The sequence below is a fragment of the Pseudopipra pipra genome, chromosome 8 (assembly GCF_036250125.1).
Source record: "Pseudopipra pipra isolate bDixPip1 chromosome 8, bDixPip1.hap1, whole genome shotgun sequence".
NCBI classification, from domain to species: domain Eukaryota; kingdom Metazoa; phylum Chordata; class Aves; order Passeriformes; family Pipridae; genus Pseudopipra; species Pseudopipra pipra.
Genome location: NC_087556.1, coordinates 27,353,059 through 27,377,929, shown reverse-complemented (window position 1 = coordinate 27,377,929; position 24,871 = coordinate 27,353,059). Strand labels below are relative to the sequence as shown.

Here is a 24,871-nt window from a genome sequence, read left to right as displayed (position 1 = left end):
AATGAGAGGGAAGAAAGGAGGATTACTTGGGCTGAAATGTTCCTGGTTTGGAAGCAGCCACAGCCACGTGTCCCAGGAGGTGCCTGGCTGGCACCAGCCTCCTCTGCATCCCAGAGAGGCTTTATCCTTTTAAACGCATTCTGCCAGGGGTGCAGAGGCTTCTGGGGCAGAGTGCTTGAGTGCGAACATTAATCCAGAGGATTACAAAGGCAATGCTTTTGTGAAGCACTGTAGCTAGAAAGAGATGAGGTTATCTTCTTTAGTTAGGCCTGTAGAGCTCATGTTTAACCACAATGTTATTTTTATTTGACTCCCTAAAATGACAGTAGCCAGTGATGCCTGCAGCTCACTGCAATCCAGTGTCTCTTCTTCTGTGCACTGCTGGCAACTCCTGTGATTTTATCACAACTTTTATGCTTTGGGTATTATATCCTAAAATCCCAGCTCCTTGAAACAAGGAATTTCAGCTTTCATTTGTAAACAAAGTATGTCCCTAGCCCTCAAGGTTTTGTGGATGAAAGATTTGAAACCATGAAACTAGTGCAATCTAAAAGCTCAAAAAAACTGGGAGGTGAATAAAGAGTTCCTAAAGTTTGTGGGCTAATAAAAAAAAAAAGTTAAGAAAAGAAATAGTTGGCAAACAACTTTGTCTTGGGAAACAGGGTAGGGCTTGGGATGACTCCTGGTTTTTCGGGACTTGGGGTTGCCAATATGCCTTTGAACTTTTCAGCCATTCATAAATTTTTACATAACAACAGCAGCCACAATGCACTGGAGCTCTAGAAATGCTGACATGAGGAAAGTGGTGGGAAAAGATTATTTTAGCAACATATGACAACTCACCTCAAAGCATTACCTGAAGCCTCAACAACCCATATCCCCTTGAAAAGGAGCATCTTTTTGTTCCAGGAACTCATTTTGCACCGTAGTAAACCTCTTGTAGGTAAAGAGGAATTCAAAGGCTCTGCAAGATCATAGAAGCATTGAAAGAGGTTGAATACGACTTGGTCCTTTCTGTTTCAACAAAGTGATTTTTCTTTGTTTCAGTGGGTGATCTTTGCTAAAAACCTCCAGGACCAAATAAGAGCAGATATGAGATTCAAAAACCTCATAAGCATCACTCTGCTTTATATTGTCTACATCTTCAGGGTAGTTCACACAATCACAAGCAATCAAGACACCAGCTGACCCACAGTAACCCCTGGTGCACACCCCTCCGTGCTCCTGCTGAGCTGACATCCACTCGCTTAGACCACCTGCATGGTGGTTTCAGCAAACAGAATTTACTTCCCACTTTGCTTGGCTGACAAGAAGTGATTAATGAAAGTGAGTTCATGCCATTCCTTGCCATGGTGTAAACAGGCCCCGAGTACAGAGAGATGGAGCAGCTCCTGGGGGGGAACATATCCAAACTGTGGTTCTGATGGGTTTCTTTCACTTCAGGTTTTTTTTCTCTTTTCATTGGGCTGGCAGAACACAGTGTTTTCTCACACTGCTAGGCACTGCTTACATCTGATGTTGTTTTAACTTACCTTAAGGCTCAAGTAGCCTTTGATTCAGTGAGACTGGTTTCTGGTTTTGAGATCAGACCCCACAGAAGGGGTTTTGGATGGGGGTTTTGGCTGAACAACAGCAGCAGCTTGTGAATCAGCATCTGCCTTTGCAGGAAGAGAAAAGCAGAGGAGCATGTAACACACAGCTTGTGAACATGTAGTCAGAGGGACATCAGTTTGGTGGTGGGAAGTACCCAAGAACACAGCCCAACCCATTTATTTCAGATCTCTTGGGTCCATTTCATACACAGCCTGGCATTAGTCACACAAGGCACTGCCAGGTCTCTGTGCCCCTGTGGCAGCTGGGCTGCCTTCTGTGCCCGGCACAGGAGGGGGATGTCCAATGGCAAATCTACTCTGACTCACTAAAATACCCCTTTGTGCCCCACCCTCAGGGGTCCCCCACCCCACCCGCAGGCTAATTTGTGAGGGAAAAGGAAGGAGAAGGCTTCTGGGATCATTTACAGTATCCTGGATGCCTTACTGATATCTTGGAAGACTAATATCTAGCATATCCTGCCTACCTGAGGTAATATTTCCCAATTGCAATCAGATGGAAAAAGGCACTGGAATAGCTCAGCTGGAGTGGTGCTGATCCCCATTAGCATCAGGACAGACCTGGGCTGCTCTTCCTGATGGTCTCAGTGTTCTGTCTTTTTATTCTGCTGCGAGAACACCTATGTAAGGTCTGACTTCGTTCCAGAGACCCTGCATTTGGTGGCAAGGGCACCTCGGGGAACATCAACGCCAGTCCCTGTGAATGTCTCAGTGCAGGGAGTGGCTCAGCAAGCTCATCATCACAGCACCTACCTACAGACAGTGTTATGAGCAGTAATAGTGAGCAGGGTAGATAAGGAGATTTAGAAGCTCTACTGGGGCACACACCAAAACAATGTTACTTGTGATTGTATTGCTGGTGAAGTACGCCCAATTGCCAGACGCTGAATGCTAAAGTCCATGCAGGGCAGCAAGAGTCTTGCTCATGCACACACACGCAGCCCTCCAGTGTGCTCAAGTCTTGGGAGCCAGGGCCTCTACAAAACACTAATAGCACTGCTGTGAAACTGGTTTTTACATCTCAGCAGCGACAGAAACAGGCAAATTTTTCCTAGTTCCCCACCACAGGTGTGCAAAATACAGTGTGACTACGCCCCCTGAGCTCAAGGTGAAAGTTTGCTGCCAAGAACACGTTGCTATCTGCCAAAGATAAACCAGCTGCAATGCAAAAACAGCCCAGCCAGAGAAGAAACCCACAAACAAAACAGACTTCCTGTGTTCTCTAAAGACACCAAGACAATGTTTAAGGAAGGTGGAACTAATATACATGTTCTCAAACAAGGCTCAGGAACAAGGGGAGGACACCTTTTAAAGAAGAACCTTTGTTTCTAAGGCATAGGCTGAAAAAGCTGCTTCCTGACCCAGGGCTGTGCTGCTGATACTTTGTCTTACCTTGAGAAACAGTGGCCAAAACTCTATCTGGCAATTATTTAAACATTAAATAGGCTGGATTCAGCCTGCCTTATGTAGCTTTCTAATTCACAAAAAGCTTTCAGACATGCCCACTCATTCAGATCTGACCCAGTTAATTAACAAGTGACATACAGTTCTATTTCAGTTTAAAGAAAGTTACATTAGGTAGCTGAACACTGCTCCTGAATGATGCTCTAACCAGAACAGGCCTGATGTGACTGAAAAGAGACAGCTGCTGGCTTTAATCACCTTGGGTATATGATTAGAAAACTCACTCTGCAGTAGGCTGATGCAATTGTGTGCAGATGAGCTTTAAGAAAACCATTCTCACAGTGTGGAAGAAGGATCCTGATGGCCCCACCACTCCCCTGCCTGCTCCCAATCCCCTGTGACACCCACCAGGGCCCTACTGACCCTCATGTTTGCAGTAAACGGGGACAGTTAGGAAGGAAGAGGCGGAAACTACCTCTGCTTCTTTCACTTCAGCATCTGGGAAGTCATGTTTCTGTGGTGCTGTGAATACGTCAGGCTAGTACAAGACTGTTTCATAAAGATTGTACAGTGCTGTAATGTACCATAGCTCCACTAAAGCAAGCAAAAGGGAGGTGAGACATGGCAGGGGAGTTGGGGAGGATTTCTGGCCACCAGGCCACTAAGTCGGGTCCTGCAATGAGAATCATTTCATATCGTATCATAGGATATCCTGATTTGGAAGGGACCCACAAGGAACCTTGAGTCCTGTGCAGGACAACCCCAAAATTCACACCATGTGCTGTTGTCCAAATGCTTCTTGAACTCTGGCTTTCTACTGTGACCACTGCCCTAGGGAGCCTGTTCCAGTGACCAACCACCCCTCTGGGTGAAGAACCTTTTCCTAGTATCAAACCTAAGTCACCCGACACAGCTTCATGCCATTGAATGTTGATCCTTATGGGTATTTCTTTCGTGTAAGGGAAAAGGAGACACTTTGTTTCATCTAAGATGTTCTACTAAGATGTTTTAGGAAGAATCCCTGGTTCCCATTTTGTGCACAACCGGGAGAACTTTTCCTTCACGAATACATACCACATGCTGTCATGGTTTCATGCTGCAGCATTGCATCAGGTGAGCCAAGCACACGAGGAGAGCCCAACCTATTGACACAGATAAGCGGAGATTGGCAGAGTCAGATGTAGAAAAGGAAACAGAGGCAAACCTGTTCTCTGGGGCTGCCCTTGCTGCCACCTGCACAAACACAGCACAGTCCCAGGCTGCCTCAGTGCTGGAAAGCAGGCAGAGGGAGGCTGCTTCACACAGGACCAGCATGTTCTGCAGGGAGCTGCTGATCAGCCCGGCTGATGTGCCAGGGCAGTGTCCACCAGCTGACCCCATATCAGCCTAATCCAAAGCAGGCAGCACTGTCCTCAGCTCCTTGCACACCCCTGCCCTCCTCCGGTCAGCTTCCCAGGGAGGGCTCCTGTTTTCAGACAGCCTTGACCTGGTCTGTTCTGTGGGTCAGGCAGGACAGCTGGGTTAAAGCCTGGCTGTCCCACTGAGGTCAGTCACAGCCTTGTGTCAAAAGGCCAGGCTGGTGTTTGTGTGCGGACTGGAGTTCACCTGTGAAGTTTTTCAGACCTGAGTTCCCCTTTCCAGCAAGAAAATGAAGTGTGACAAAATCTGGACTTGAAACATTATGTTTGAACACCACGGTTTCAACTTAATTTTTTTGTTACGGATATATGATGTCAATTTGCCTGATTTCTAGAGTGAGGGATTCATAGATCCAATGAGACAGTGTCACATAAAAGAAGGTTTCAACATATCCAGGACAGAAGAACTGAAGCTGTTTGTGCTTAAAATACATTACCTGTGTACCTCACCTGCAAAACAAGAGACACTGATTTAAGGAACTGGGGAGCCAGAAAACCCATGACTGATTTTTTGCCCATGACTGATTTCCTTAGCTTTTCAGTGGGGCAGATGGATCCATTTCCCTCCCTCAGTGGGTGGTGGGAGGTGTAGTTTGTGCTTTGATAGTGCCCTATGCCCTGCCTTCACAAGGACTGGATCTTGCCTTGTCTCAGTTTTCCTCCCAGTATTTTCCACTGAACGAATTCAGCAAATTTCGTAGTAAAGACTCCCCTCAGCTTTTGTCCTTACTGCATTCTTTAAATATTTAGTACAAGTGTGTCTTTACATCACTCTGACTGAGCTTTATTTCCTCCCAGGAGCTCTGAATACTGGCAATGGAGGTGAGCCAGAGAGAAGGCCAGAGAGCGGGAAAGGTCCCTGTACAGCTGGGGGCACACCAGGGAGGAAGGTCTGCTGAAAAGAACAAAAACCAGCAAAGGCAGAGGGAGAGCACAGGGAAACAGAGTAACTGGGCAAACAGGGGACTTAGGTTGAGATGAGATGGAGAAAGTGCCTGGCTGGGGAAGATTTTATATGGCACTTTCAGAAGGCTGAGAAGGTAACCTGGATGGAGACAGAGAAAAGCCAGTGGGGACACACAGCTTGCCCAGTTCAGTCACAAATTAAGAGAAAAAGGGAAGTGAGGACATATCTAGAGGGACAGGAGTGGGTAATAACAATTAATAATAATTACAGAGTGAACCACTGAGATGTGTTCACTTCAACTTCAGCACCAGATGATGGCAATCACTCTCAATCTGTACAGTGTGAGCTGCCTGCTAAGAACCACAACTTGTAGAAATTATATTTAAAAGCAAACCTTTTGTCCCCCTGCTTCCTTCTTACCCCCCAAACTATCTTTAATTCATTTGTGATTTTTAACAGATCCCTTGGGAAGCTAGAAGTTGTTACTGGGACAACTGCCCACCAATGTATATGCTTTATTATTCTCTTTATTAAAATCTTTCTTTTTAAGAAACACAAATTGAAACACTTTGCAATCAGTTACACAGATCAGTTAATACTGGTGACAGTTCCTACATAATTAAACAAGTACTAACAAATTCCAACTGTTTACAAGCCAAAACTTAAATTAACAAGATTATATAAGCTCAATAAATAGTACATCTGGTCCAGTTCAAGTATAATTCAACAAATCACAGCCTTAATCCTTAGAGAATAGAAAAAACCCTGAATATAACCAGCCTAACACTAATTTAGTGTTAAAGCCAATATGAAACTTTGTCTAATCTTATGGGGCAAATGTTAAATTCTTTCAATTTTTACTTCAAAGAAAGTAAGTTGCAGATTGACATTAAAGACTATTTGAGATCAATACAGATTTCACAAAGTTGAAAAACACAGTCCCTATTAAAAAAGTGCAATCTTTGGTTGAGATGTGTTGAAATGGTTTGTATATATTAAGGAAGCTCCTTTTTAAATATCAATATTTGTTTGGCTAGACCTGAGCCTTCTTTGTGCTATATATATATAGATATATAGATATATAAATAAACAGCGTGGATTATAGTGATGAAGAATTATGCCAACTAAAAAAAGTCAAGATTTTAAATATAATAAACCAAAAGAAACAACACATTTTTACACAAGCTGAGGAAGGTAAGGGGCTGCCTACAGTAGCCTTCTTCCTCAGCAAAATAGGTAGTAGAGAGAAGTTGAGGAGTTGAGTGCCTGTCAGCATTGCATGATGGCCTGTTGGAGAGGGAAGGAGATTATCTCCGAGTTCTCGAAGTGCATCGGGCTGAAAACTGAACATGGGGATTGTTAGGAGCTCGTTGAGATTTGGGATTGCTTTTAACTGCTTTCAAATGCTGAGGTTTAGGGGGAGAAAAGACCTTCTCAGAAAGAAGAATTGCCTGTTTGGCCATTCGCAGGATTTTAAAGATTGCTGTTGTATCAGGACAGAACTCAAAGGGACAGGGTGTCCAATCTATTTCTACAAATGTCTGGGTCTGATCACGTCTTCAGGACTGGGCTCTGCTTCTGCATCACTCATCTGAGTCCAGCAGAGGAAACTGCACAGGGCATAGATGCCATCTAGAGCCTCCTCCTTCCTCAGTGACAAGCAAGGGCCTGCACCCGTGACCCCAGCAGGGGATCTGGAGACCAGACAGTTCCTGGTGAGCTTGGTCAAGACTCCAGCTTTTGGAGCTCCAGATGGAGACCAAAACTGAAGTGACCCTAACAGCAACTCTAACCCTAAGAATAGGGAAGGTTTCTAAGACCCACTATATCAAGATGAGATTTTGCACTTCTAATGCAACTGTCCAGGAAAAAAAAAAGGAGGTTAAATGCAAGCTGTGAATAATGGGAATGAACTTGGTTCAGAACTAGAGAAGGGGAAAAGTAGTTTGAATCATCTCTTGTAAATCCAAAAATAAGCCCCTGGGTAAACACTCATTTTAATTATTCTTCTGCTGCCAGTCAAAATCTCATGGTTACCTGCTGCTTTCCCTGCCTGCCTGTATCCACCTGTTGTCTGTTTTCAGAAAGTGTGATTTAAAGCTCTTTGGCCTGGGAAAGTCTTTGTTGTGGAATTGTGCCTTGCCTATAATAAAGGCAGTGGACCTGTAGCTTCTACTGCAATACAAATAAAGAATAATAACAGTGATACTTTTCTCATTTGAGGTTACCTGGGGATAAAGTTGCTGGAGGCATATGACTTTGATATACAGTCAGCTATGTCTCACGTCCAATTAAGCTTAACCACATGGTCTAACAAGCTCCCATTAGGCCGGTGAGAGCCCCGGTTTGATAGCAGGGTTAGCTTCAAAGATTTGATGCTTGCATTTGTAGTGATTTCCTTCCCCGGTGCTCAGTTTGTGCTGAAGGGCATGAAGGGAACTTCATATTCAGATGATACATGAGAGCTGCACTTTAGAAGACAATTGCACAATCTTTACTGCCATTTTCATCATCTTACAGCCTGCAATACAAGCTCTTGTCCTAACAGCCCTGTGCTCAAGTTTCACTGCAATGTGAAAAACAAACAGTCAAAGAAAAACCCAACCCTTGAAGGAAAAATACCTGGTTTGCAATATTGGTTTGGTTTTGGTTTGTTGTTTTTTTTTTTCCCCATGGGGAAAAACAAAAAAAAAATGTAGGTTGTTTTAAATGACAGATGGACCCAAGTCTTCACATACTTCGAGCTTGGACAAAGGAGGATTTAGGCTGTAACGTTTTTCATTTCCCCTTTTCTTTTGGATTGGCCCTGTCTGAATCTGGGATGCAAAGAATCCCTCAACTTGCAAGAAGCAGGAATTCCAAATATGAAATCTGAACCTACCTCTGGTAAAAATGAGTGGAAAGCACAGGCCATGAAATGGAGCAGGGCTTCAGGCAACAACACCAGGCACCTCTGAGACACACTGCCTGGCTACAGGGTACCTCAGAGAATGAGCATGGCATAAGATATAAGGGCACAAATACTTTGGTGAAAGCAGTTTTGGCAATTTAGCCACTTTGCAATATTTTGCAACATCCATGTCATTCTTAGGGATAGAATGATTAGAGAGGGATAGAATCTGTTTCCTCTGCACAACATCTAAACAGGACATCCAGCACCAGCAATTTTTACAGAACATACCGTGATGAATATTAGAGTCAGGCAGAGAATGGAAATGCGCCTGCAAATCCCCATCTGCCCAGATTGCATGGGACATTTTATAAACTCTGGGATCAATTCTGGCAATGGTTTGCATGAGTATTCACTTTAGTACACAAAGCCCTATTGAAATGAACCAGAAACTTGTACAGTGCATTTCAAAGGGACTTCGCAAAATACTAAGCAACAACTGTGCAGAAACAATAGCTCATAATAATGCCAGAGCTGCTGGTGCATCCTGTGTTCTCAGTGCAGCACTCTGTGAGCCATCAGTAGTTGTATTCACCTTAAAAAATTCAGGGAAATAAAATACAAAAACAATATTAAAATTCTGGCATCTTTCCATGAAAATCAGGAAAATTCAGTGTTGCCAAGCTGAGGAAAAGCAAGCTTTAAAGAAAACAAAAAGACCCCAAAAGCAAGGATCTTGAGTAAAATGTCTAAAAGAGACATGGTCCAAACATGTGGCACTTTAAAAAGCCTCTCGTGAGAGTTTCAAGTCTGTAAGACTCAAAGTTGGCACCCTTTAGAATTATCAAAAACAAGAGTTTCAAACACAGTGGTACCTGGAGAACATCCTGACCACGCTATGGAAAATGCTGAAACCAGAGTGGGCTGGTTGTCAGCACGTGCATTCAAACTGCTCTTGCGGTACTGGGTTCAGGCTGTGAGGTCCCTGGGACAGACTGTGGCTCCCTCAGTGTTCACAATACCTGCATTGTACAGTCAGTACTTAACAACACAAACATTTTATCATTTCACCAAGCTCTAAGACATGGAGGTGGATGCTGATGGGGTTTACATTATGCCATCTACTCACTAGTTTTAACACAATGGCTTTAAATGTCCTATGCAAATCCTACTTCTCACTGGGGCAATGAGTGAAATGGCTGAAGATATTTTAAGCAACATTAAAGCCTATTTATAGTCACATCTCCTTTCCTTCCAGCGTCCACTGGAGGATGCTGAGTGCTTCTAAGTACTCCGCCTGACCTGATGTGTTACATCAGAATTAAAACTTTAAGAATCCCTGAGAATTCTGATTTAATCTAGGAAACCACTCCCAGCACGCAGAGTGTGAGAAAGAATTGCTCCACTTCTTACAGATATGCCAGCATTGCTTCACCGTGGGAAACAGTTTCAGGCATTTTGGTTTTTAATGGCACTCTGGGCATAGATGCATGGAAACATGCTCTTTATTTCCCCTTCTCTGTACAGTGCAAATTGACAGTTATATCATAGAAATTAAAAAAAAAAAATAAAATATCAGCATTCACTCATTATAGCTCTTCCAGTTCATCTGCATCATAGTTTTTTCTTTGCAAAGTGAGGAACAATGCCAGTGTCATCCTGAGGCAGATGGCTGCCTTCTTCCTTCGTTTTCAGGCTCTCTTCTGCAAGTTGGGATAGATACTTCTGCAATCACATAAAAAAACCAAAGCACTGTTACCAAAACTGAAAATATTCAACGTGGAATTCTTTATACCTTTTCAGAGCTCTCACTCTTCCATCATGTCAAAAGGGAAGAAAGCACACAGAAGCCCCACTTTGGTGAAAGCTCAAGCCAGGAAATATGGCTGTGTCAGGCAAACTACCTGAATACACTCAGAGCCTCAGAAATTCAGTGGTCCACTCTGTGCCACAAGGGGAATTAGTGACAGAACTAGGAGGGCCTCTGCTTCCCATCAGTCTAACTGTGTAACTTGACCTTACCTATTCTCTACTCCCGTGTGCTACAGAGCAGGAACTAACTCCACTGAGTCAACTGAATTATGCTAGGAAAGTACTGGTATGTCAGAAAACAGATGCAATTTCAGAGTCACAATTTAAAGCATATATATTACATGTTCAGTGTGTCCAGTTCAGATACACCTTTCGTACATTTTGTTTTAAGGGAATAATCACACTCAGTAATAACTAACACAATTTAGCAGCTTGCCTGGAGTATTTACATTTATTGTGTTTCTCAAAGATAAAGCCTTTCACTGCTTTAAGTACTCAGTGAGATTTAAAAAAACAGACATGGCCAGTGAGGCTTTCAGCCTTTTGGCAGTCCTCTTAGTTGGCAGAGCTGCACACAAAATGGATGATGAATGGGTGTGGGTCTGAAAATGGTGCTCAAAGTATTTATTCATGGTCAGCAGACATAGAAATGGATGGAAAGAAGCTTCTTCAGCAGCAGCTGGTGTAGAGACACGTGGGAAATTCCTGCATAATCATGGAGAGGTATTCTTATTAATGACTTACACATTTATCACATGCAAGAATAACTGACCTGCACATTATTAGGATCATAAAACTCCCTTTTCTAGCTAATTACCCATTCTGATTTGTTTTGAAAAGACCATCCCACATCACTGCAAAATTTTATCTACTTGTAGGATTCCCCCAGACTACAGTTTGCTTTTTGGCATTCATGGGGAAGAGGTGAAATGTAAAATGGATGTAAAAACACTAAGAGCTGTGTTAGGACTGCCAGGTTCTGTCACGTAAATACAAGTTTTGTGTAAGAGGTACATCTGAAAGGGTCTCAGTGCTGTTAATGAATGGACATATCAGTGACAAAGTGACAACTGCGTCCTTGTTATTCAGAATATAGAGTTTTGGCTGTGGAAATTACACAACCCTCATTTTTGATCTCTGGGTACAAAATTCCATGTGGCAGAAAGCCAGAGTAAATATTACAATATCATGCAGAGATATAGGGTCCATAAAGGCGGGAAGACATGTTCTGTACACCATGGACTGTAATAAATCACTAACGCTTGTCATTGGATTAGATAACCCATGCATTTTTGGTTTTTAATGATTACCAACCAAAATAAGACTGAGTTTTATACACCATGTTTATCTACCATGAGTACCAGTTTTGAAGTTCACAGATTCAGATTAATTTGTAGCAAAATGGCAGTCAAGCAAAAATTGTGCCTTTTTTTTCATTGAAATTCAAGTTCTGATGAATGCCTGGAAAATAGGATAAAATGCTGCACTGAGTTGCCAAGGTAGCTTCCACCAGATGAATCTGACAGCTTTTTGTGGTAGTGATGGCCAAATGATGGATTTTTTTGTACATGGAAAACACAGGGGATCTATGAATATAAACACTGACTGGGAAAATCATTTATTAAGCTGAAGAGAACTGAAAATTGCAAGAAGTCTGCAAGGCTGACAAAGAAACATTTGATTTTTTGTCAGCAATTGCTATTCTTCAAGAGACATTATACTCAGATGAAGCTGACTATTTTACTTCAAGACAAAATTGTCATCATATAAAAAAGACTTTTAGAAGAAAACTGGCAAACCAGCTGTTTAGTTTTGCATTCAAATCCAAACACTGAACATACATTTTGCATGTGGCTCAAGGAGATCACATGAAAGACAACAAGTAGCAAATCAGCTATAAAAGACTCAAAGCCGTGACAGGATTTGTAACGTTGTTGTTGTCACTAGAAGGTGGTATTTGGATGAAGGCAAGAGAACAGAAACACAGTCTGCAGCAGCACTCCCATAGCTTCACATGCAGTCATAGTTCCAAGTTCCTATATTGGTGGATACACTCATTAACTTGCATCATCACAGGAGAAGACTGACATTTCTTGCAGAGTGCATAAGTGAGCATTATTGCAACTAAAAGGGTTCCAGTAACACAGAACAATTATTTAAAATTTGCTAAGTTTCCACTTGAGCAGGCAAAAGTTGGCCGAGATATTTACTTCCTGTATTTAGTAAGATAAGAGGTAGGCCTCGACAGAACAGTCTGTTTTCATTACCACATTTGACAGATTTATTTTTAACAGCTTTTATAGTCTTTGTTTTTTTATCTCCGCTCAGTGTTAGTTATCAACCACAGCACTCAAGGGAAATGTCATAACAGGGAGAAAAAGAGGTTATTTTCACACTAAGTCAGTTTTAGTTGGACTGCTTTTTCTTATGACTTAAACGAAATAACTTAGAAAATTAAAAAAAAATTCCTCTTCTTCCCATGGAACCGGTTTCCAGGGGCAGGGGCTGGAGTTGCTACCTTTGCTTTAGTATGAGTTTCTTCAGGACAAACTTGCATAGGATACACAGTCTGCACTGAGTGGTGCCACCTCTGGTGCATCCCTCTGGATTTTTTTGTATGAAGCATCAAAAAGGCATGCAAACCGGGCACCTGCTTTTCAAACTTGCACTTGGAGGATCCATTATGAGCAAGCATCACAGCTCTGCAGGCCCAGTCTTTGTAAGCTAGAGGCCTTTCTATGATTACAGTTATGGAACTTCTGGAAAGTCATGAAGAAAATTCTCTCAGAGAAATTATTTGACTCTGAGCATCACTGGAAAACTCAATGCCTACTAGCCAGCTAAGGAAAGAGAGCTATTACTTGAAGAGAAGCAGAGTTACAGTATTTACTGTGGGCAGAGGGAAGGAACAGAGAAAGGAGGAGCAGCTGTGCTTTGCTCTTTCATGACTTTTTGCTAAGAGTATGAAAATGCCAACACGAGTGAGAATGCCAACACAAGTGTCTTCTGCACTCTACACCCCCTGCTTACAGGCAGGGACTGGAGTTGAGAGGCAGAGCCACCTTCTCTGAGGAGTCCTCAGCATGGGGCAGTGATTGCTCATGACTGATCCTATACGCAGTGCATCAGAAAGCGATACAGGCAGGGTCTTTTCATTGAACTGCAGGCACACGTGTTCTCTGCGTGCTAGTGTCAACTGCTGACATGCTCATGTTATATTCTTATGGAAACCGTACAAGTAATGACATGCTTGTGCATGTCCTTATAGAAATTATTCAGCAGTGGTGCTCTGTGTGGCTGCTCTGCAGCGCACGGGGGTGATTTCAGCGGGTCACAGGAAATGCCTGTGCGTCACGGAGCACTGCGTGCTGAAACACGCTGCACAAATTCACACCAGGGCAAAAATAAGTCTGGCAACACTACTGAACAAGTGACATGCTTAGTGCTCCTGAAATTAAGATATAATAAAGATTGCTGCAGGGCTCACTCTTGGCGACAGAAACGTCTGGGACCCCCAAGAACAGAGAATTAAAGATCTGAGTTGCATGCTGTGCTAGTGACAAGGGTCAAATGTAGATTAGAAGACCAAACCATCACCTGACCCCATTTTATTTATGATTCAGAAGTTCATTTCAAGGATCTGTGAGTGAGAAATCAGTGTGCTAATGTTTGGAACTACTGAAAAGTTTGCTTATCTGAATTTCACTTCATCTGAATTCTGTCCACAGAGTAAAAGCTAGTTTTTTGTTGCATCCTCTACCTTACACAGAATCCTTGTTGTAGGTAGCTTCAAGTCTGTTTTTACCTGAAGATTTTTGTAGTGAACAGTACTCCTGCAGTGACTTGTCTTTGCTGTCTCTTCATTTGTGTAGAAGAGTCCACAGAGCTTGCAGTAAAAGCCAGTTCTAGGCACCACAAATTCCACACCTATTGAGAAATTCTGAATTACATTAAAGTGCCAGTTGAAACCCTTACCCCTCCCACAATAAACTTGTTTTCAAAGAAAAAAGGTGCTGTTTAGTGACAGGGACAGGAAGACTGAATCCTGGATTCACTTCTGTAATTTCCCTAATTTTGCAATACTGAGCTGCAGTTTAAAATCCTGTGCATTGCAAATACACCTTTCTTTTCTCTCTTAGGTATACATATTTTAAAATGTACTTTCTCACACATAATATTGACTGGAAACTTCACTCTGTAACCTCAAGGGCTAGAAAAGCAATAGTACTTATGAGCAGTAAATTCATGCCTAAATTACAAAAATTGCTTTTTAGGATGTACTTCTTCCAAGTGTTTTACTCATAATCAGTATTTACACAGTAAACCCAATACTTTTGCTTATATTGAAAGGATAGTCAATAATTTTATGACAAAGACTTGTAAATTACTAAGTATTTTTTCATATGTATTTCATATATCATTCAAAGGAACTTATTTCACCTCACCAGTGACATTAACAGCTACATTTTGCCATTCATTTGGAATGAAATTAGCAATGATCTATAATCAAAAGACCCTTTCTTTCAACAGCTATCCCTCTGTCATATACCCTGTTCCTTCACTCTCCTCACATCTGTTCCGAAAAATAAATATAGCAAGTAGCCTTAAAGTGACATCTTGTTGTAAGCCCTGGGTATTGCAGTGGGCGGCCCAACGTACCCAGGGGAATGCTGAGCTCGGTGAAGACGTCCTCTTGTTCCCAGCCTGGTGGAGAGTGCCTTTGTTTAGATTCCACCTCCGGGTATTCCAGAGATCTCATTTCCAGGTACCTAGAATTTGCTTAACAAATGAATAAATATATTGAATGAAAGCAGTTTATTAAAGAGACTTTTGTACACTTCTTGGGAGCACTTTCTGGGTGGATCCGTAAATGAAGTAAAATTTGGAGAGAAAAAAAATTAAGTAAATTTTGGGAAAAAATGCTTTTCCATTCAAATCAGTGCAACTCCAACAGCTGTACTACACTGTGCAGTCACCCATATTTCTCTGAGTACACCATTTTTCTATTTCTAATTTCTTGTTATGTTTGGGGGTTTTTTTTCATATTTTAATCTCTAAGTAGAGCTATAACATTACGCGTGTCTCCGGCACAAGCACGGTCTGACTGCAGCTCTGTAACCACATGTGATAGTTGCTTGACCAGTGATGGAGCTGGGCTGACAAAGTGGCTCCTGAGATAGTGGGGGCAGCAGGACCTGGTAACAGCAAATCCCCGAACCTGCCTCTTGTAGGATCCCTCCAGCATCATTATCATCTTCTCCCTGGATCCACTCTTCTCCCATCCTCAGCCCTCCAAAGGACAGTTTCTGCTGTATGGCCCCTACCCACTAAAAGATTTTGGTTCCTGGCTAGAAGGATTGGGATGGTTGGTCCCTGCTGACCAACATTAATGGATGCAGCAGGAGATTCAAGGTGTGTAAAACACTGGATTGATTTGCTAAGGCAGATATAGCCAGTGAAAAGAAATGATGCTCTCCTTTCCTGTGATTCTCAACATATGAATTACTTTTATTTTAAAAAAGAGAAATTTATTATCACAGAGCAACAGAATTACAGATAAACTGATCTGATACCTATTCTTCAGTTCTTAGATCAAAGAATTAGTTCCCTCACCCTGACAAAATTTCTATTGCATTGCAAATTTCACCTAGATAAGGGATATATTTTCTCATAAAACAAACATTTTTCCCAAGCCAAACCCTTCCTGTCTTTCAGGTCTGTAGTTCAAAGATCTGAAGTTTCTGGCTATGAGAAAGAATTTTTCTTCACTGTTTTAAATATGTCTATTACAGGATTTTAAAAGAAAATAATTTAAAATCCCGACTGGTTGGCTTTCAAGTTAATTTTAAGCTCATCCCAGATTTCCAAATCTGCAGCAGAGAACTGGAAAACCTCCAGTAAGCTCTTAAGACATCCAGGGCCTTTGTGGAAACCTAAGTCCCACTTAAGTTGATTTCAGTGCTTCTGAGCTGGCAGCTGCATTTGCAGAGGTCTCAGAGTCTTGGACTGCAGATCCCAGATATCAAGTCCATGTCAGAAACCTGGGAAGCATGAGATGCCCTGGAGCTTCTAGGCTCCCTGCTGACAAGCTGGAAGCTGAGATGCTGAAAACACTAAAGTAACTATGCTCCTGAGATATCCAACTCTTTCATCAGCTGGCTGCCTGGGCAGCCCAGGGTAGCCAGCTTTGCCATGCCCAGTCCCAGGGAGTTTGCATGGCAATGATATCGCCAAATACGCCAAGTCTGGCAAGGTGTCTTCAGGCAAAACAGGTAAGTACTGAAAACCAAGTGAGTTTGAAATTTATCCTGGAGGAAGAAATTAGTTCAAAATCAGACATTCACATTAAATGTTTCCAGCACTGCACCCTCAAAAATCTTCCATCAGCTTCTTTTCACAACCCCTTGTCCATCACATGGGCTCTGGCAGCAATAACAAAAGAGCATTCCTGGCCAACACAGTCTGTTGTTTTCTACTTCATGTCACTGTACACAGCCCATTCACTCAAGTATCATTTGAAAGTGTGATGAGGAACTGAACTCACTTTCAGACACTCAAGATCCCTCTTTTCTTGACAGCTAAAACATTAATATGTAGTTATGATTATATTTATTGACACTACCTCACAGCATGTCCTATTAGTTATATTAAAGGTAGAATGCAGTAGATAACAGATGATAAGGCAAGTCCTGACAAAAGGTATTTATTTGTGTTGAACGGGGCCTGAGAAGTAACAATCTACAGATGATTTCCATGTTACTAATGCTTCAGTACAGTGTGTAAGAATACCCACCTTGTCCAGGAGCCAGCCAGACATTACAGATACTTTTCTGTTGACCTTCAGAGACTGTCACTCATTTCATTGACAATTCAAAATAAATTTAGCAAGGCACTGAAAGACTTCAGCTAAACTCATGTGAACCTTGACATGACAATTATAGCAGCTTATGCCTTTTAGAAAGCTTGCAAGCTGCTTATCATATTTCCTTTACACTATTCAGCTAAGAGGCTCTAATGGTTTAGCTTGGCCAAAGCCACTGGGGTTCTTTTACTGAGTGGCTCCAAGGACAAGTCCTGATACTATTAGCAACACTTATTCTCGTTAGCAATAAATTTCAGTCTACTGTCAGAGAAAATATGCAAGGCTCTCTGCGGGCTGAAGAGAAAAAAAGCAGTAGTTACCCTTGGCCTCTGGACACTCTTGGCTTCCATGTCTTGTTTCTTCACTGGTGTTTTTAACAAGCATTTCCGTAACTTGTCTGCTCTCAGCTCCTTGTGATCCCATCTGTTTGTAATCATCTATAAATGCATCAGAGAGCTGGAGAGTCTCTTCTTTCAGATGAACAGAAGGTATATGGTGATCTTCAGGCTCTAAATGTGTGTCAGAGCTCTTATCAATTTTTCCTTCCTTCTGCTGGGGATCAGACTCCTTAGCAGATTGGTCTTCTTTCCATTCCTCTGGCTTCTGTTCAGGGTCCAGATTTAGGCTTGATGCTTCAGTTACAGCATCATCATTACCATCATCCTCCTCATCATCCTGACAGCCGCTAGAAGCTGCACTGCCCTTTGCTGTTCTCAAATTTGTTTCTAAAGCTTTATGGGCACATTTGTCTTCACTCCTGGTTAAGTGGCTGTGATTGTTTTTCAGTTCTAACACAGTTGACATACAGGGGCACATTTCTGAAGCAGCTTTATTCTTTTGATCAACTGGTACTATTTCTTCAAGCTCAGTTATATCAGGCTCCATAATTAAATCATCTTCTCCCACTTCATCTACTGTCACTAATTCCTCCATGTTAGCAGGATACCAGGTCTCACCTTCTATTTCACTTCCACTCTCCCAGTCTCGGTCCTGTCACAAAGATGAGAGATTGGTCACAAACATTTGAGAGATTGGTGATTATAGATCAACACTGTTAAAAAGTGGGCTTTGAAACCAGGATGAAACTTGGTCTGGCCATGCCTAACCCTCTTTGCGTTATTTCAAAGAACAATATGCCTGAGTGTTGTAATTTCGAACCTTATGCACAAAGACAAGCAATCTCTACTGAATTATCACATAAACTTCACTTTGTGGAGATTCTGTAGCTGCTTTGGGGATTACATTCTCTCCAGTCTCCTGCTTCTTACTTTTCTGTAAGCAGTAGAGCAAGGCACAACCTGTTACACTTTGTTATGCAACTGATGCTATTGTGTGATACTCAAGGAAAAGAACCTCTCCCTTTCCTCTACCTCCATATCAGTGCAATGAAAACATACTGAACCCCAGTCGAGTCGCTGGGGTTTTCACTTGGCTGGACTAGGTCCTTTAAATTCCTATGGATGTGGCTTCCTTCTGCAGTCATTTCCTTCCACCAGCAAGAGTCCTCTGCCAGGGACTGTGCTGGTAGAGACTGGCCTAAGCCTTCAGAAAAATCAGGTTTACAATTATACTCCAAGGTACATATTCTGAAATACCTCATTCATGCGGTTATGGACTTGTAGGACTCAGACACTAATACTGGACTTCAGAAGTCTTAGAATTAAAAGGTATATGTTGCTTCTAAGACACACTTGCAGCTTAGATTTCAACTCCCAGACTCCTTGTGTACACATAATCTATTAATAATCCGTATTCTCCTCCTGTTTGGCCATTCCCACACTTCCCCTCCTAGAATCCTAAAACAGCATGAAAACTCTGGGAGTTGACACTGTTCTTGCCAGGAGATCAGTTTTCTACAGCAACAGATATCAATAGCTTCCATATCTGACCATCAACCCATGACCCTACAGATATGAAGCTGGAGGAATTCCAAGGACATTGCTCTCCCTGACTGTGATGCAGTAGCAGGGGTTCTGTAAAGGCATTATTTAATTAAAACCAGAAACAATCAGAAGAGGCTACTATCTATAGTTCATAGGGCCAATGCTCTGAAAAGTATTCATCATTAGTCCCCTCTTTCTCCACTAACTGACTCCATCTCCTATTTTTGGGCATGGTTTGCAAAGTTCCACGGTTCACTTGGGCATACGTTCCTTACAGCTGCCAGTGCCAAGGGCTGTGCATGTGAAGCAATGTACATGGGCAAAGAGTAACTAAAAAAAGAGTTCTGGAGACTTCAGGAAAAGCTGTCCCTTAAAGCAGAGGTCAAGATAAGGCAAGTTAATTTAGACAGCCTCCTTCTACAACCCCTTAACATGTTTCTTCATGGGGGGTTAATATTTCATTTGGGAAAATGTGCTACCAAACCTGGGGTTTTACTCATTTGGTCATATAGCTGCACTAACAATGTGTCACCGACCTTCTCTTTTCTTGTGTTTTCCAGAACCTCTCCGGATTCTTTTCCTTGTTTATTATCTGAAGGTGAGCTCTCCTCTGGAACTTGCTCCTCTTTTTCAAGCTAAAATAAATACATATACATGTATAGCAACACACAGTGGTGCTCTAGTATGTTTCTATTCTGGGTTTAGAGAATCAAAGTCACTCACAAGGTCATATTCTTTATTTCTAAAGTTTATGCAAGTCAACTAGGCTGTGAGAAAAGGCATGACAATTAGATTCCATTAGCAGAGCTGCACAAATAAGAATAAGAATTTTAAACAAAATTAGAGAGGTGTAATTTATATCACAGAATTGGCTAGAAGACAGGTGGGGGAGAATGTCAATTCGTTAAAATTTCCAGCCTCCACTCCTCTGTTCTCTACATATCTGTTATGTTGGCTCAGACATGGTAAGGGGAGCAGCAGTGTTAAAACTCTGCAGAAGACCTCAATAGTTTTGTTCATTGATGTAGGATCAGTTGAGAATTCAACTGCTTGCTCAGTTCATAATTTGGAAGAACAAAACCACAGTACTACCTGGCAGTTAGTAAAAGAGGGGCAAAGCAACATGTGAGTTCAAGACATTCAAAACTACTTCTTCCTTATGAAATAAATTACTAGCAGTAGTCCCTGGAGAGGTATGCCTTTAGCAAAGCTACTGTAAAATAACTTGAAAAACATGCAGAGGAGTGTGCAACACCGGTGATTTAGGATGCTGTCTGACATTTCTCTCTGACATCTCCTCCCAAGGAACCATACGCCACAGTGAAACATCAGCCAAAGGAGAAAGATGATAAAATGTGGTACAAACACACATATCTGTGGCATGAGGTAGTGCTGCAGCTGGTACAGACCAGCGGAGTTATAAATCTAGAGATTTCCATCAACTTTGCCCTCACATGAGAAGAACAAACGCAAGGTCAGCTGAAAACAACCAACAATGGAGCCCTGGTCAGTCAAGCAGCTCTGCAGCCTCCCGTGCCAGCAGCCCTGGGGGTGGATGGCAGCAGCGTATCACTGAGTGGGAGCTGGGGGAGGCAAGGTGGCCAAGAGCCAGTAACCAGATCCCCACAGGGTGGGGATATGAGTATGGGCTGTACTAACACTGAGCAAATGAGGCATCTTGATCTGTTCCCCCTCCCACTTTTTCCCAGTGGAGAATCAAATCCACAAACATTGCCACCTTACAACTGGAAGTATTTCTCCAGAGATCCCGTAATTTTATAGGTAAGCTGATTCAGTGGTTCTGCCATGGGAGAAGATTCCTGCCAGCACATTGAAAGGAGTGGTGTGAATTATCCCTACCACAGTTGAGAGTAGGGATATATGATTAACGGAAACCAATTCCTCTGTTGAGTTATCCAGAAGGAAAATGTCCTCATAGAAAGTTCATTCCCCATTTTAGTAGTGAAACAACCATTTCCACGTATCGTCCTACAAATATTGTGCACCTCTGTAAAATATCACTTAATTCTCAGATAACTCAATCCTCATTGAGTGGAAGGAGGTTATGGAGAGCAGCTATGGGGTATTCTGCACAGACTTAGAGAGCAGGAGGGCAATTGCCCCTGCACATACAACCTGCATGCAAACAGCACACTGTCACTTGGTTTTGTTTTCAGTTGTCTGTCCCTATCCCCTCAGTGGTTACCCAAAGATTCCGTGCTTGACACAGAATGACAGTATACCCAACACTGCAATGCGTTAACAGATCTGCATGATCTGGGCAAAGACACAGACAAGAGGACCTCCAAAGGTCTCTTCTAGGACTATATTCTGTGATTTTATCATGGCAAAACATTTCATGTCAGTGGCACAACACCTACAACATATGCTCTAAGATATTTCAGAAAATATATTACTTCAACATTTACTTTCTTTTAAATACACTTTTAGATCTCTATTTACCTCATTCTCTGGTGGTTTGGTTTCCTTCACATCACTGCTTTCAGCAGTAGCATCTTCTTCTTGGTCTTTTTCGGCTTTCTTCACCTTATTCTTCTCACTTTGTTTTTGCCTGGAGCCCTCAGATGCTTTGCCGTGCTTCTGTTCAGCCACCTCCTCCCTGGCAGTGTCGTCGCTGTAAGAATGCCTGCGTTCCCTTAACTTTGCCTCTTCCTTTCTCTTAGATCTCCCAGGTACATCCTGCTGCTGCCTCTGAAACTTGTCAGATTTTGACTTAGAGGATTTTCGGTAATAGTCATCCTCCCTGTTCTTGTAGCCAGATAAAGGGTGAAGGGAGCCAGGGGAACCAGTCCGTAAGTATTTTTCTCGGTATCCTCTGCCTCCTTCAAGCCGTTCATCCAAATCAAACTTGTCCAGCTGTCGGGAATAATGTTTCCTCTCGTGTACCCATGTGTCAGTCCTGTCCCTCTTCTCATCCCCATTCTCTCGCCATTCTCTGCTATCTCTTTCCTCTTCCCGTCGAGAATACGGGGACTGATCCCATGCCTCTCTCCCATTTCCCCAGTCAGTCCTGCTGGTCCCCATTGGGCTGTGTGGTGAACTGCAGGAAGTAAAGCTGGGAGTGTGGGATCGGGGTGACAGAGAGCGGCTGATGGGACTGCGAGAGCGGGGCCTGTCCATTCCATACCTGCTGCAGAGGGAAAAGGCAGCTGTTAACTGGCTGACCCACTATTGACTACCAAGTTCTTGTACACTGGAAGCTCATGGGGACTGCCCTGGGGACTGTGAACCTGAGACCCCAGGCCTTTCACAGACATGCACTGCACAGCTGCAAACACAGTGAATAGGAGAAAAGGCAGTGTCATATCCACAGAGCTTAACCAAATCTCCATAGAACTGTCAAGAATATATTCATTCATTCTTAAAAGCATCTCATAGGGGTTTAGCATTAAAAGCTTATAATATGTTAATACCTTTACAATGACCCTAATGTCTGCACCCTGAATACTCACTCAGCTAGGGCATCTCTGACACAAAAGTGACAATGGCCACCTGTTTAAAAGAGATGTTTTAGGACTGTAATTCCTCTCCAATTTTGCTGGAAGGTCCAGAAGTCAGGCAGATCAGAAATGTACCCAAATACATTTTAATCTGAATCCACTCCTTCCCAGCAGGTCTCACAGCACCCCCACCCTTTACGCTTTTCAATCAGCAGGGAGGAGAGTGGAACAGCTTCATTTCTGCGTTCTTCACATGCCAGGCATACTTTCTGAGTCATCAGCAGCAGGAAAGAGATCTTTTATTTTCATAACATGCACAGTTTCAATCTGATCTCATTATACAGGTCCTGTACCTACCACTGGACTATATAAAAATACACACTATTCTGTAAGTGAAATCCAAATTAGGAAAGCAAATGAAATAAGAGAGGGAAGCACAGGGATAATGCTGCTTCTACCTACAGGTTTACAGACTTCCAGTTCCAAACTGTGGAGAAACTTTACCTGTCCACTTCACGCAGCATGTCCCTCTCCCTCTGCGAATGGATGTCCTGGATGATAGCAGCCACATTCTTACCTGGTTTCTAACAAAAACAAAGAAACTGCTTAGCATGCTGCACTACTCTCCAAGTTAATATAGGTGATTTGTCCTTCAAGAAACAGTATCCATGCATTCAATTATACTATTGCTCAGAAATATTTAGTTTCAGTGTTGTGGTTACACTCTTTTCTGCAGCTGGTTTCTCAATAACACGATCAAAGCGGTAAAATGATACAAATGGAAAGTTTGCTCCATTACGTTGTAGCACTGTCTCCTCATACTTGGCTGCTATGACAGGCTTTGAAAACTGGCTCGTCCTTCCTTGTTACACAATCACTACAGAGAATTTTCTAGGAACTGGATCTAAGAGGAAACAAAACAGACAATTTTTCTAGTATGGAATTAAATATGTATAGCAGCCTATCTCTCATCCTCTGGGAATGAACTGCTTTATCTTCATCTCGGGTCAGTTCATTCTGTGGTATAGCTCTAGAAGACCATGCTTAGATAGGAGAGCTTCAGAAAAGCCAAGTGCAAGAAAGATGTGTACTGGAGTGTTGATTACTCAAAATTCAAGATCATTTACGAAGAATGCACTACACAGGCTGGAGTGCATGCAATTTGTCAAACACGTGGAGCATGCACAGCTGAGCAACATAATCATGCAGGAACTCAGCAGTTTGTAGTGGTAAATAGCTCATGCATATACCCCCTTCTACACTGTGCTTTTATTTGTTTGCATTCTTGCTCACGCAGAGTAAAGTAATTCCATAACCTGAAAAAACTGCCATTGAAAGAGCAGAAAAATCTTCCTGAAATTTAGGCAAACCATCACCTCTCCTCGGTAACTCCTGCCTCTACATCAAGATGCACAGCCTCCACCACCTAACATCTGAATCCCTCAATGTACCACACTTGGAAAGACTGCCCTGGTTTATGAACTTCTGGCAACTCCTTTGTCTCCTTAAACCATTATACAGATACAAGAGAGAAAGAGACTTTTCCAAAGGTTAGACCAAACCATCTGAGTTCCTTGTTTTTCCTCAAGGCTCATAAAAGGCCTCTTAAATTGGAACATTACAGAGGTGTTTTATAAAATAACTTCGTGCCATGTTAGTAAATACAACATGGAGCTTTTAAGCTCTGCATTACCAGTTCTGGTCCAAGTTACCATGAAATAAAAATACCCTCTTAGCACTACACATGGCAGTAGATAAGCCTTCCTAAATGCGCTCACAAGAGCAGTGATTTTTGGACATCACCCAGACGTCTACAACAGAAGTGTCACACACTCTACAGATAAAGTCTAAAGGCTATTGCTCTGTTCTGACTCCATTTAAAAAAAGAAAATTGTGGGTTTTAATTTAGGTCATTCACAAGAAGGAAATAAAAAGAAATCAATGTGCTGTTTGGCAATTACTGCTTGGTATCAAGATTGTACTATGGCTCAAGCATGCAAGCAGTGAAAAAGACATTGCTTCAGGCTTAATGTCTGACTAAAAGGACCAGACAACCTTATTTTGCTGACATCTTGTATCTTACACATGGCTGTGTTTTAGACCTTTTTTAGACCAAGCAATGTGGGGAGGGAAGCTCAGAAGGGATTTTTGAAATGGTTTGAGTGGACTAGAGAAAATGGGGTCTTTTCCAAGAGTTAAAATTTAGAACAAAACCAAGCAGCTAAGTATAAAATATCATTAAAATATATTTGTTATTTATCTTTCTTAATTTCTTTTTCCATAATAATAAAACTTCAATTAGAAGTCAGTAATCAGCAAAGATTTTTTTTTAGATGTATTCTCCAGGACATGCCAGAAACTCAGAAAATTTGATCAGGAATAACTATCTTACCTTCAGCTGCAATTCCTTGTATCTTTTGGACATCCTAATAAGTAACTTTTCATCATTTATCATAGCAGGTTTTTCTTTGTAGTACTGCACCATGGCTTGAGCTGCTTCACTGTAAGCCATTTCCAGAAAGGCCTAGCACAAATGGGGAGAACTTTACAATCTATTACATTATTAAAAATACGAAGTATAAGAGAGAAAAGGCAGCAAAATAAGTTTCCTTTAGATTCGTCCT

At 42.1% G+C, this 24,871-nt stretch overlaps 1 protein-coding gene across 6 annotated transcripts in view; it reads right to left on the bottom strand.

The window, feature by feature from the left end:
- Window positions 1–9,716: 9,716 nt before the first annotated feature.
- Window positions 9,717–24,871, bottom strand: part of RBM20 (RNA binding motif protein 20) — a 100,567-nt gene continuing 85,412 nt past the window's right edge. For 4 of the 6 annotated variants that reach the window (XM_064663281.1, XM_064663283.1, XM_064663287.1 and 1 more), the window contains exons 7-14: window positions 24,640–24,771; window positions 22,752–22,831; window positions 21,250–21,937; window positions 19,323–19,421; window positions 17,224–17,893; window positions 14,701–14,820; window positions 13,847–13,968; window positions 9,717–9,954 (exon numbers count right to left, since the gene is read on the bottom strand). In XM_064663281.1, coding sequence (XP_064519351.1) covers window positions 9,844–9,954; window positions 13,847–13,968; window positions 14,701–14,820; window positions 17,224–17,893; window positions 19,323–19,421; window positions 21,250–21,937; window positions 22,752–22,831; window positions 24,640–24,771 — 2,022 coding nt within the window. In that variant the 3' untranslated portion in view covers window positions 9,717–9,843. The remainder of the gene's footprint in view (window positions 9,955–13,846; window positions 13,969–14,700; window positions 14,821–17,223; window positions 17,894–19,322; window positions 19,422–21,249; window positions 21,938–22,751; window positions 22,832–24,639; window positions 24,772–24,871) is intronic. The other 2 variants (XM_064663282.1, XM_064663284.1) reach the window with 2 other exon arrangements.